The sequence below is a fragment of the Columba livia genome, chromosome 4 (genome assembly GCF_036013475.1).
Source record: "Columba livia isolate bColLiv1 breed racing homer chromosome 4, bColLiv1.pat.W.v2, whole genome shotgun sequence".
NCBI classification, from domain to species: domain Eukaryota; kingdom Metazoa; phylum Chordata; class Aves; order Columbiformes; family Columbidae; genus Columba; species Columba livia.
Window position 1 is genome coordinate 77,025,267 of NC_088605.1, and position 13,538 is coordinate 77,038,804.

General features: G+C 41.5%; 1 protein-coding gene across 3 annotated transcripts in view; it reads left to right on the forward strand.

The window, feature by feature from the left end:
- Positions 1 to 13,538, forward strand: part of GRID2 (glutamate ionotropic receptor delta type subunit 2) — a 565,730-nt gene that overhangs the window by 334,557 nt on the left and 217,635 nt on the right. For all 3 annotated transcript variants that reach the window (XM_005498033.3, XM_065062416.1, XM_065062415.1), the window contains one exon: positions 725 to 930. In XM_005498033.3, coding sequence (XP_005498090.2) covers positions 725 to 930 — 206 coding nt within the window. The remainder of the gene's footprint in view (positions 1 to 724; positions 931 to 13,538) is intronic.

The window sequence follows — 13,538 nt, forward strand, 5'->3', positions numbered from 1 at the left end:
TGTATTTTATTTACGTTTCAACTGTTCTTCAAGTGTTTAGCGATCCTGGTATTCCATCAGTGTCCTAAGAATGGGCTGAGTTCCTAAAATAGCCTCAATGCCTAAAATGCCATTTCTTCCCAGGTCATGGTATTTTAGAACTCAGTTCACTGATCATGGTAGTCTAAGACTAACCCTGTTGAGTTTGGGGGCTGTTTATTCGTAAGGTGTTCTATGGTTATTTCTTTGTAATTTGAAGTATCATGTGGTGCCGGAGGAGGATGGTGATCTGTAATACTCTCTAGTTAGTACATCTCTGCTGGGGACAGAGTGTTATCTCTGTCCTAGAGACTGAACTTTGTTTTCCTTATGCTGCTGTTGTAGCCAAAAATACGCAGATCAAGGTGTGAATGTCTCAGCCTCATATTTTCTTGATAGAGCTGCTGGACTTGTGTGGAACCCAGAACTTCTCAACTATCTTATTTTGCCATAATGTGAAGTCAAATGCTTCAGAGTATTAATATAATTATATTAATATTTGTCAGTTTGTTTTCTAATCGTTAGCTGTGTGTGGCCGTTCTTTCTCCTGTTGTAGTACTTTCAGAAATGCCATGGGATATTAAGTAAAAGCTTATAGGGGTCTACCTGACACCAAATAAAACATTTCAGTGAGGTGAATTGAACAGTTGTGTCTTTTTTCCTCACTTACAGATTAACGTCTTGTTTGGCTTTTGATTTTTCCCAGATATCCGCGGCATACAAGAGTTTCTGGACAAAATCTCTCAGCAGGGAATGGACGTAGCATTGCAAAAAGTAGAAAATAACATCAATAAAATGATCACAGGACTCTTTGCCACTATGCGAATAGAGGAACTGAACCGCTACCGGGATACTCTGAGACGGGCTATTCTTATCATGAACCCTTCGACGGCCAAATCGTTCCTAACAGAGGTATGTGTTTGTCACTGGTAACTTGTTTTGTTGACCCAGATTGCAGCTGTTTGTCAAAGGATTCGGTTTATTTGACTTCATAAAAACAATCAAATGAAACAAACAAAAAGACCTCAACTCAAAATTTGAATATTCTCTCTTCAAAGATTGGTGTGCGAGGGTGTTTTTTCATTCGCATAAATGTGCAGACACAACAGCTTAACTACATTCTGCACGAGCAAAAGCATTGAGGAATGATGCAGAAGAATTATCCCTCCAAGTTGTCTCTGCAGCTTGTGGATATTGTATTGCTATTTCCTTTCTCATTGTGTCCCTCACTAAAACATCTTTATGACTGACAGCTTAATTATTATTTAGATATCTATGATATGTGTTTGCAAATCAAATGCGTTTACTCGATTGGCATTTCATTTTTTATGGATAATAACGTTCAATAATGATCTGTTATGTGCTACTGAGTAAGTAGTAAGGTAATGGAATTTATAAAGGAATGGATCTGAATGCAGAATTTAAGATGATAGGCTAAAGTGATGCTTATGTATTTAAACAAAAACTGCAAAGGACAGAAACTGCAAGGAGCTCCTGGGGATTTGGAGGTAGAACACTTCCATATTGCATTGGACTGGGACATGTAGTTTTTTAACGTGTGTGTCAAGGTTCTTTTTCCACAGCACTGTGTTGTTTCAAATGTGGTTTTTACATGTGTTTGTATTCTTCATCATCAGCCGGTAATTAAAAATAGATTTGTTTTCTGCTCCATAGAAATACGGTTTCTCCGCAATCATTTCTCTTTGGATCTATTTGCAACTTGCATTACTTTTATACTTTCCTATTCCCTAGGTGTTCAGAAATTGAGGTTTAAAACCTAACTCTGCCTATGTAGTCTCAAGCAAATGCCTTTTAGGAATGCTAGAAGAAGCCTTTTTCTTTCCTTTCGCATTCTGCCGTCCTCATTACACGCCAGAGGTTGCTAATTCTGAGTGATGAGGGTTTGCCGCTCTCTCCACATGTCTGCGGTGCCTTACAAGATGTAATCAATTTGTGGGCGTGTTTTAGGTTGTTCTGCATTGTTTCCGTCACTCAAGTCACAAATGTTGTGTTTTTCAGTAAGTGGCGTTGTAGGATATTTTACATTAGAAGCAGAAAGCGGCAGCGTTCAGGGCTCTGACTACAACAACTTGGCGAAACGAAACTTCTGTGTTGTTCCTGAAGGGAAGCGCTCTTTTTAAATAATACGCTTTCATTATCATTTATTTTTACACACTTGAGTGTAGTAACAAAGTCATTGTCATCTTTTGCAGTTGCTGTGTGTGTTTTCAAGGAAGTAAACAGTTTATTTTAGAGTTTGCACTTGGGTGTTGGCCACTTAAAACTCAAAAACCACCAAAAACCAGCTAAACCAAACCCTTGATCCCCCTCCCATCCCCGAAATAAAAAATAACCCAACCAAATAAAAAATACTCCCAGTGTTTCTCCTTTCTTGGAGACTAAGACTGTCAGGAAAGGTCATTTTCTTCTTTTGGGAGTGAGGTTCAAAGAGACTCTCACATCAGACACTATGTTACAGGTATTGCCAGCACAACGGCTTTTATTTATTATTTATTATTATTATTAATTATAGAGTACAACGTGTGGCTGGTAACACCGACAGCAAGGTCCTCTTAATAGGAGGAGTAGCTCCAATAGGAGTTTGGTTACTGATGCACTTGATTTCTGTGGGTGCTGGGGAATGAACTGCACAAGTGTGCTCCAACACTCGGTGTCGGTGCAGGCAGAAAGTTTCTGGGATGGCTTTGCCGATAGATAATATAAACTGACATTTTGCAGTTGAACCGGCAGCTGCACTGTATAGGAAAACGAGTTATAAAGCCTATGGGTTAAGATATTTGTATACAATTGGAGTGTGAACGTGCTTATTCCAAAGACACTGCCTTGTGTGTAATCAGTTTAACTTGGAAATTCAGTTCAACCTAGTGAATTTAGCATGTAAACCTTATGAAGTTAATAAGAATCAGCTGTGTATGCAGGAAAGAGGTTATTTCTGGCTTTTCTGGCCAGGAGATGCTCTTGCCTATGCCTCTGTCCCCAGACCTCGCATAGTCTGTGGTGCTCGGTCCCTTCTTAGATGAGCGATTTGGCCGAACTCCCTCATTGTTTAGCTGAGCAGAGGGTTCATTCACTCTGCAACAGCTGGAGCAAGCGGGGACCTGATTACTATGCAAGTAACAACTTTTCCAGGGTAAATAGACACTGGCTGGTGTAAATAGGCAGTCTGTACGTTAGACATTCCTTCTGGAAGAATATCTCTTTGTTCGGACTCTTTGGAATTCTTATTTTTAATTAAGAACGTTGTTGGTGGGTGGGTTTTGGTCGGTTTTCTTTTTGTTGTGGTGTGTGTTTGTTTTTTCTTAAAGGAGCATTGTGTTTTTGTGTTAGATCCCTTATTTCTCACCAGCTTTTTGTATCTCTGGAGCTTGCAGAGGGGAGATCTATACTTACACACTCAAGAAGATGGAGATTAAGATGCAGGTATCACAGCACTTCTCCTTACTGGCTAAAGGTTTAACATCAGCTTTCATGGTTACTGAAAAGCACCTCAGAACCAACCATCTTGTACTAGAATTGCTCTGCTAGTTGACAGCGTTGGTGACTGATATCAATGCTGTGCAGCTTTTCTGCTTTTTATTTTGAGTGTTTTGGGGTTTTTTTTGCATCCTTCTGATTTGTGATGAGCCTGCAGGATGTGAAAAGCCACCCAGGGGTAAAGGAATAGGATGTCCTTGCCAGCTCAGCACGAGAGAAAAATCCGGAGTCAAGTGACAGAGAACAAAAGCAGAAGGAAGAAAAAAAATCACCTGGTGCTTTAGCAAAAGAGCAGGGACTTCATGGACTGAGAAAGTCTCAGTCACCATCCCAGCCTTGAAACCACTCCTATGTTGAGCTCGTCTTGCAAAGCCAGGGCTTGTAAATCCAGGCGTGAGGAGGAACAGGCCAGCAAGCTCAGGCTGCAGCAGAGATTCTGGAGGACAACAAAGCAACTTAGGGAAGCCAAGTGTCCCCAGCGGGGCCAAAATGCTGTCAGTACACCCTTGCTTATAGCTTTTTCTGTTCAGCTAAGGAAACTACTTTATCAGCTGTGTGCAGGAATCTGGATGTGGTGTTCTGTGCAAGACGCCAGGAGCTGATAACGAGACTTTTCACATGTAGAGGAAAATTATGCTGTTGTGAGGGCTGGACAGTTACAAACCATCAATGCAGTGAGCGTTGTCAGTTCCCGGAGTGGACAGAATGCTGCTGTTCAGCTCAATGTACACTATATGTTTTGTATAATTGAAAATATGAGCTTTTTATTAGTCCAAAGGCTCCGTCCTGCAGTGAACTTGAAGCTACTGAGCAACTCTGAAGTTTCATTACAATTTCACAAGTGATTTCTCACAAATATTTATGAAAACTATAGTTAAAACTGTGAGTGTGTTTGAGAGAAATGACAAGGAGCTTTAGTGATAAAGTACTGAGTAGGAGATACGTGCTTTATGGGAATCTCGTAGTATTTGCTGTTGTGCAGACAACTGTTTGGTGATGCTTTCCTAGAAATACATTTCTGTTACTCTCCATGGCTTTTACTGTCTCAGTCATTGACATTCTCTTCTTTGGGTTCTTACTGGATATGCTGTTTTCTGCAATAAAGCAAATAACTGAGGGGCTGACCTCCCATGACCCTTGAAGATGTATTATAATAATTCTTTTCTTCTTCCGTTTGCGTTGTCTGTTCTCTGTCCTGCCTTCTTAAATTGCTCTCATAGTTGATTATGTTCTCCTGTTGTTACACCAGCGATTTTAATTGGATCTGATAGCCCTGGTTACTGCTTATCTTTCCTCCCTGCTTTTCCAGCTTCACTATAAACACTTCTGTTGTGTTCCTCTTGAGAGACAAATGTCTTCCCATAGAGAGCAAATTGCTTCAGCCAGACAAACAGAATAAATAAGTTTAAAAATAATAATAATGAAACCGACCTATTATATACACATTGGTAGAGACAGTCAGTGTATTAAAGTGTGTATTTTCCACAGAACTGAGGGAGGCTGATTCATGTAGGTGTTATAAAAGGCTCACTCTGAGCATCTGCAAAGCGAACACGCTGCCACCCGGATGAGTCCTTTTGAAATAAAAGGAATAAAACGACGTCTAGGGAGGATTAACTTAAAGTGGAGGTAAGATCCAACACAACTCTAATTCGAGTCTTGCTTCCAAAGTCATGTTGCCTGATGGGTGGAACTGTTCTGCCTCCTCCCTAGTAAATATATATGTGTATATATACATGTATAGCAAGTGCATTAGTGCAAGCATAGCAAATGCATTAGCTAAACCTCGCTTTCCCTACAATATAACTGTTTTTCTAGCTGCCATGAGAATTTGGTGTTGAATGTTTCTAAGCCTGAAGTATAATTAATTGACTTGCAATCTATTAATATCTAAATCGTTTTGTCCGTCTGTTAGACTGAAATGAGGAGAACTAATAGTCATTATTTCTTCTATTTTAAATTTTTTCCCTGTGGCACTGATGAAACAATCTCATTAGTTTGCCCTAAAGTAAAGACAGAAGTATATACACTGTCTTTATAAAGACACGGAGTTTGCTTATGAAATCTGGCTCAGCAGGGTCTCCCATGGTTTTTTCAGTAGTTTTATTCTGACTGATGTTTCTGCCGCATAAGCTTCAGTAATCTTCCTGTCAGTCTAAATTATTTCTTTTGAAAATTGGTCAACCAAATTGGATAATTATCTGCAAATAGATTAACAGCACATTAATAAAAATGTGTAGTACACCATTAGAAACAATTGCTATAATGATGGTTACCTCAAGCATCAGCTTTTGTGGATGCTTCCTGATCAGCAGTGATACTTTTGAGGATGGTTGTAAGATGATTTATTCTATTTTGGAAGTATTTAGCAGAATTTGTAGCTGAATTTGTGGTCTCCACAGAGTATAAGAAGTTGTGGACTGCTGATATCAAAAGCTGATTTTAGCTTTAGACAATATTAGTTTCTCACTAGTTTCCCTAGTTAGGACTTGTATTATTTAGCTTATAAATGGTCCCAAAAGATTTTTGTTTGTCCCTGATGCTCTTGTTTCAAATGGAAAATTAATGACTGTGATTCATCTCAGAATTTCCATAAATTAACAGCTGCTTCTGCTGATTGTGAGAATAGATGTGAAAAGTATCACTTAGATTTTATAAAAACACGTTGTCTGGTGGTTTCCTCTGTCATCTCTGCCAAGGGCCCTATCTCCTGATGAGAACCCTGGGCTTTTTTGGAGGATTCACTCATATTATGTCTACTTACAAGTGACGGGACTGCGCTACTAAAGCTGACAAGAAAACCAAATTCTGCAATGAAAAAAACCAGAGACCTCTCTAATGTTGCTCATGGAAATGCTAATTACACAAGAACTAAAGAATGTGTGTGTTAGACTAAACTGCTTTTGGGATGCTGGTAACACTAAACCTTCTGAGACCAGATGATCGTTCAAGGTCCATTCCAACCCAAACCATTCCGCAATCCTATAGTTTTCTGAAGCAAAATCTGAGAAGTGATACCATACTCTGTACTGTTAGGGCTTCTGGAAACCAGCTTCAGAACCACAGGGGATTATCTGAAGACAGATAAATATTTTTATCTTACAGAAGTTCCTATATTTCAGAGCAAATAAGGAATGTGAAGCAGTAGGAATTTATGCTGTCAGCACAAATTGATTTAAGAGGCAGTGGCTGGACACGAAAACACAAAGAGAAAGAACAAGAGGAAAAGGAAATTTGCAGGATGATACCATTTGCCTGCTGTGTTAAAAGAGGAAAGTGTGTCTTGTTTGGTCTTTTGTGCTTTATCTGGCTCCAGAGCCAGCATTCCTGAGGAGTTAAATGGACGCAAGTTCAGAAGTGATTAGATGGAGAGAGATTTTTGTCAGCTTTCTTTAGGAATTCAGTAAATGAAGTGGCCCTAAAGAGTGGTTCACATAAGAGATCCATTTAGTTATAAAGGAACCGGTGCAGGGGCTCCTTTAAACTCATCCTTGGGTAGCTGGAGATGGGCCACAAGCGGGGAAGGAGACTGATTCATAGAATCCCAGAATGTCAGGGGTTGGAAGGGCCCTGGAAAGCTCATCCAGTGCAATCCCCCCCGGAGCAGGAACACCCAGATGAGGTTACACAGGAAGGTGTCCAGGCGGGTTGGAATGTCTGCACAGAAGGAGACTCCACAACCTCCCTGGGCAGCCTGGGCCAGGCTCTGCCACCCTCACTGAGAAGAAGTTTCTTCTCAAGTTTAAGTGGAACCTCTTATGTTCCAGTTTAAACCCATTAACCCTTGTCCTACCATTGTTTGTCACCCAGAAGAGCCTGGCTCCATCCTCCTGACACTCACCCTTTGTATATTTATAAACATTAATAAGGTCGCCCCTCAGTCTCCTCCAAACTAGAGCCCCAGCTCCCTCAGCCTTTCCTCACACGGGAGATGCTCCACACCCTTAATCATCTTGGTTGCCCTACGCTGGGCTCTCTCCAGCAGTTCCCTGTCCTGCTGGAACTGAGGGGCCACAACTGGACACAAGATTCCAGGTGTGGTCTCCCCAGGGCAGAGCAGAGGGGCAGGAGAACCTCTCTGACCTACTGACCACCCCCTTCTAACCCACCCCAGGTACCATTGGCTTCCTGGCCACAAGGGCCCAGTGCTGGCTCATGGTCACCCTGCTGCCCCCAGGACCCCCAGGTCCCTTTCCCCTACGCTGCTCTCTAATAGCTCATTCCCCAACTTACACTGGAACCTGGGGTTGTTCCTGCCCAGATGTAATAGTCTACACTTGCACTTGTTATATTTCATTACATTTTTCCCTGCCCAGCTCTCCAGCCTGTCCAGGTCTCTGATGGCAGCACAGCTTCCAGTGTCACCACTGCTCCCGGCTCGGTGTCACCAGCAAACTTGCTGGCAGTCACTCTGTTCCCTCATTAAAATCATTGATGAATATATTGAACAGTCCCGGCCCCAGCACTGCCCCTGAGGCACTGCACTGGATACAGGCTTCAGCTGGACTCTGCCCCATTGACCACGACTCTCTGGCTTCTTCCCTTCAGCCAGTTCCCAGTCCACCTCACTACCACATGATTGAAATGGTGTGACTGGACTCTGTGGGATTCCAGTGGAAAAAAACAAAATCCCACAGTTTACTACATGTGTTATTCACCGGTTTTACATTGAGCAAGAAGCAAGGTGTGCTCTGAGGGAGGAAAAGGGAAAAAGGGGGAAGCGGATGATTCAGGCTTTGTTCATTTTCGATCAACCAATGATGAAAGCAGCTTCCCACAAGCTCTAATTGAAACAGACTTTTGAAAATAACATACTTGTCGTTTTGAGACGCTCTGAGGAATGAAAGCTTTTCACGTGTGATCTCCTTCAAACAGAGTTCATGTTTGATTTACCTGGATATGTATAAACAAAGCAAGATAACGTGTCCTGAGAGCCCTTGCAGCTTTCAGAGATAGATATATTTTTCAAAAATAAACACTCTAGCGCTGAAATTTTCCTCTCTCAGGAGCTGGGGGGCTCTTGGGTCTACAGAGAGCACTGCAGCTGGGGCCATGGCGTCTCCAGCCCCAGGTGATAACATGGGAGAGACGTATCTCAGGGAAACCTCACAGTGCTTTGGGTCAGAACTTTTCCAGGTGATTTGATGTCCTGTCAAGGCAAAATATAACTATCCATCTCTTCAGCTGTTCAAATTGATATGAGCTCTTCAAACCTGAGCTGTATAGTAGCTCTGGTCCCCTCCAGAGTGTGACTCAGAGTGTCAGTCTGGTGATAAACCATCCTGTGGTTTATAAAACGTTGGAGTCATTTTTGCCTTCTCAACAAAGGTCTGGTTTGGCGATTTAGTCTCAGCTGAAGTGAGATGGTGATCTGGAGGGTAGGTGGTGCGTGCTCAGCTCTTTGTCAATGTCTCACACTCACCAGCTGGTTAAAATGTCCACTTAAAATGAATAAGTTACAGCACAGCCCATATCCCCTGTTAATTCTTTGGCACATCCTCACGTTAGCAATGTAAATGTGGATCTGATTTGTCTAGCTTTGATTTATTTTTTTTTTAACGGTTTGCCTGAGTTTTAGGAAGTGGAAATTAATAATTATAAAATAAAAACATGTTTTATTTATAGTCTGTTTTACATATATTTGTCAAACACATACATAAGCCAAAAACTGTGCTTGTAGTGCAGAAATCATGCCAGCAGTATGCTGCTGTTGTAATCAATATTTAAGGAATAAAGCTCGTGGTTTCTGTTCTGTAAATTAGTTAAATGTGGGAAAAAATGCATTGACTTTAAGAGCTGAGATCCTGAGTAAAGACAGCTAAGATGATTTTTTTTTACCATCAAAAAATGTCAGGTCTCCTGTGGTCTGTGGTTCTGAGATAGCCGGGCAGACAACCTGAGGGCCTGGGCTCTGAAATCTCTTTCACAGAATTTCAAACCTCTTGGGTTTCATTGCAAGCTGGAATAAACCCAGATCTTCAAATACCTACATCGTCTGCAGAGTTACGTGACCTTTTTTCATGCTGCTGTTCTCCTGACTGGCTTTTAAATTTACTTCCAAGCCGAGTGCTTTACATTTCAGCCTGGTGTATTGCGGTCATGGGTCTTTCATTACAGAGAGAATGTTACTGTCTTTGCTGTTAAGTCATCCACATTAGGGCATTTAAGTATCTGTATTGCCAACTGCTAAGTTTGGGCTGAAAGTACTTTTTCATTGTTCGTTTCATCAATCTTCATTTTAATCTTGTTTAGATAGTGGCTGCCAGCCTGCCATTACTGAGGATCCTAATTAGGCTTGCAACTGTGAATCCGAGCAGACTGTCAAACCGGCGTTCAAAGCAGATGCAGAAAGCCAAGTGCCGTCTTCAGACGGGTTGGCAGGCTTATGTGGGGTAAAGTGCAGGTGGATCCACTGCACGTACATTGAACGGGGTGAGAGATCACACAGAATCCCAGAATGTCAGGGGTTGGAAGTGCCCTGGAAAGCTCATCCAGTGCAATCCCCCTGCCGGAGCAGGAACACCCAGATGAGGTTACACAGGAAGGCATCCAGGCAGTTCTTGAATGTGTCCAGAGTAGGAGCCTGGCTTCATCCTCCTGACACTCACCCTTTATATATTTGTAAACATTAATAAGGTCAGTCTCCTCTTCTCCGAACTAAAGAGCCCCAGCTCCCTCAATCTTTCCTCATAAGGGAGATGCTCCACTCCCTTAATCATCTTCGTGGCTCTGTGCTGGACTCTCTCCAGCAGTTCCCTGTCCTGCTGGAACTGAGGGGCCACAACTGGACACAATATTCCAGGTGTGGTCTCCCCAGGGCAGAGCAGAGGGGCAGGAGAACCTCTCTGACCTACTGACCACCCCCTTCTAACCCACCCCAGGTACCATTGGCTTCCTGGCCACAAGGGCCCAGTGCTGGCTCATGGTCACCCTGCTGTCCCCAGGACCCCCAGGTCCCTTTCCCCTACGCTGCTCTCTAATATCTCATTCCCCAACTTATACTGGAACCTGGGCTTGTTCCTGCCCAGATTCAAGACTCTACGCTTACCTTTGTTATATTTCATTAAATTTTTCCCCACCCGGAGTCTCCAGCCCTGATCCCATGATGTGCTGCCGCCTTCCCTTCCCAGCCGTCTGATCGCACCTGGAGCGTGTGAAAAGACAAACCCCTCAGGCTGTATTTCCAACCTTTGCTATTGCCCGTGGAGATGAGCCATGGGAGACGGGGTAAACTGCATCCAAAGACTCTGACACGTGCAAAAATCAGCGCCGTCGTTGGACACTTCTGTCCGTTTTCGGAGGAAGCAATCAACTGAATAAATATGAAAGTGCCTGAAGTCTAAAGGTAAACTGACATGTAGAAGGCAGGTTGCTAATATCTGATTTCTCATACCTATTTTGCCACAAGCAAATTTACGTATAATCTATGTAGGTACATGTACTAATAATACAGAAGTACGCTGAAAGAACTAGTAATGAAATATAGGGCCAGTTCTGATAAGAGATACTTTTATTTGTGCTGAATTTCTTTTCTAGTCTGGAGATCTGGGAGAGATGGGTTGAGATTTGTTTTTCAGAAAACAGTATTAAGAATATATTACATTAATCAAACTCTTTTTTTTTTTAATCCAAAACTAAAACTTAATCTCACCTTGTTATTTCTGTTTACTCTTCTTGTTATATCAAGCAGCCAGATGAGAGGCTTTCCAATGCGTTTTCTGTGTCTCTATCAGTGCAGCGATGTTCCCTGAGGTACCACTGGTAGTGTTTGCTCAGGGAATTTTTTGTTGCGTTTGTACAAGACAAAACTGTTACGTGTTCTCAAGACTTGATACTTCTAATGTGTGTTACAAAATATAGGGAAAAGAGGTATGTCTGAACTGCATAAGGCTTTCCTGTGGGAGAAGAGGAATAGAACTCCCCTGGGAGAAATTGCTGGAGCTGCTTTCAGTTTTGACAAATACTCGGTTTGGATTTTAAAATAAACTTGACCGGATTAAATTTGTTTAGTTCAAATATACACATATGTAGTAAGAGTGTGAAATATGATTTTAAGCCTGGTACAGCTGTGCATCCCCTAGCAAGGCTGGGAAGTAATATTGCTTGGTGTTAAAAGCTGCTTTTCTGATTGAGATACTCCGTTGCAGAACGACTTGAGAAAGTGGAAAGAGTCGATGAAAGGCAGGGAAAATCCATGATTGTTGAGGATCAGGTTAGGTGAATAGATACAAAATAAATGTATTTGCATAGTTTGTGTGCATTCTGAACACTTTATATAGTTTATACTTCAAACAGTTCATATGGTTCCTGCTTAAGAGCATTTTATTACAGTTCATAGGGTTCCTGCTTAAGAGCATTTTATTCTTTTGTATACATTTACGTCTTCTTTTTAATGTAAGTCTTACTGATGACTTGAGATGCCCTTCCTCCTTAGTAGCACAAAGAGTGGAGATGTGACTGCTTTATTATGTCCCTGCAAACTTTATCAGTATTCTCCTTTGTCTTTTTGAATTTATCCGGTTCAATCTGACCTAGAGACAGAGTGAAGATGATGAGCTGCCTCCCTTCTGTGCACATTTCTCGCTTGCCCGAGCCCATCGCACCTGCTGCGCTCAGTAAGACTAAACTGGGACCTTCTGCTTCTGGTTGCTTAAAAGTGTTTGGTTTCCTTTGTTTGATCCACCAAATTTGATGGTTGTTTTCAGGGCAGAGGACCCTGTAACCCCTTCACAGCTCATAGTTCAACTTCCATTGCAGCCTGCTTCTCCTTTACATGCAGACTAGAGATGATGATGATTATTATTATCATCATTGTTATTATCATAATTATTATTTTTATCATCCTTATTATCATCACCATCATTATTATTATCATCATTATTATTTGCTTAGTCCTGCTCCTCTACTTGCTCAAGGATTTCACTTCTTGTCCTGATGGGTTTTGCTGCTTTGATTTAATCTCATGTCATCTACAAAAATACCAGCTTTTCAGCAAGGAGAATTTCATCACTTTTGCCAGAAAATGCCTCACTTTGTGGTGGAAGTTTATTCTTGGGCAGAAGGCAGCTGATGAGTTTAACACAGGCAGACTATTAGAAGGTTTTCACAAGAGCGTATTTCACACCAAAGCATGCCTGTGAAAATAAGCAGCTTTGTTTTCTACTTTTCCAGGACCGACTTGTTTTTCACAAAAGGTTATTCCCTGATCCTTCTGTGTGACTTCCAACTGATTTTCCTGGTGGTTCTCGTTTTTTCAAGGAGCCCATATCTCACATGAGAGCTGTCGGGTGGATTTGTTTGACACGAGCCATTGTTGTTCGTATCTTCTGTTCACTGTGGAGCATTTGATTCTTCTGTCATATTTCTGCATATTCTGTAGGAGGAGGTTTCATTTTTTCTGTACTAGTGATGTGTATTATGTGTTTCCATACTGATAATTCCCTGTGAATTGAAGTTCTTTTTTTATTTACAGTAACAAAGGTATAAATATACATAAATCTAATCTTTTCACTACATGGTAATTTTAAGATGTGCACAATCACATTTAGGATGGAAAGGGAAGTTCTCTTTAGGATTTTGACGGTAATGTTACTAGTCCACAAAATTTACCCATGTCAGTAAGTCCTTGATTCTCAAAGGTTTCTATGATGAGTTTTATCCATAGAATAGTTGAATGGTTCTCAGCTTTCATCCTATGGATGACTATCCCAGTATGGATGCTGGTGATTTGCAGTGGGCATAATTATTTCCTGCCATCTTCTCTACCGACGTAATGTCTGGAAAATTATGTTTGTGAACATAAATTCAGGACCTGTCTGTGCCGATGACTCACAGCTTTACCCTCTCTCTGGATCTTTGTCCAAATTAAATGTGTTCCCTGCCTTTCAGACATCTGCTTAATGTCTGTTCACCTAAACATAAGCAAGTTTATTTGTTTACTCTGATCATTCTGGGCAAGCTGCTACATTCTCATCCATCCTTGATTGCTCAGTGTTTTCCTTTCTCAGCATCTTCACATCTGTCCA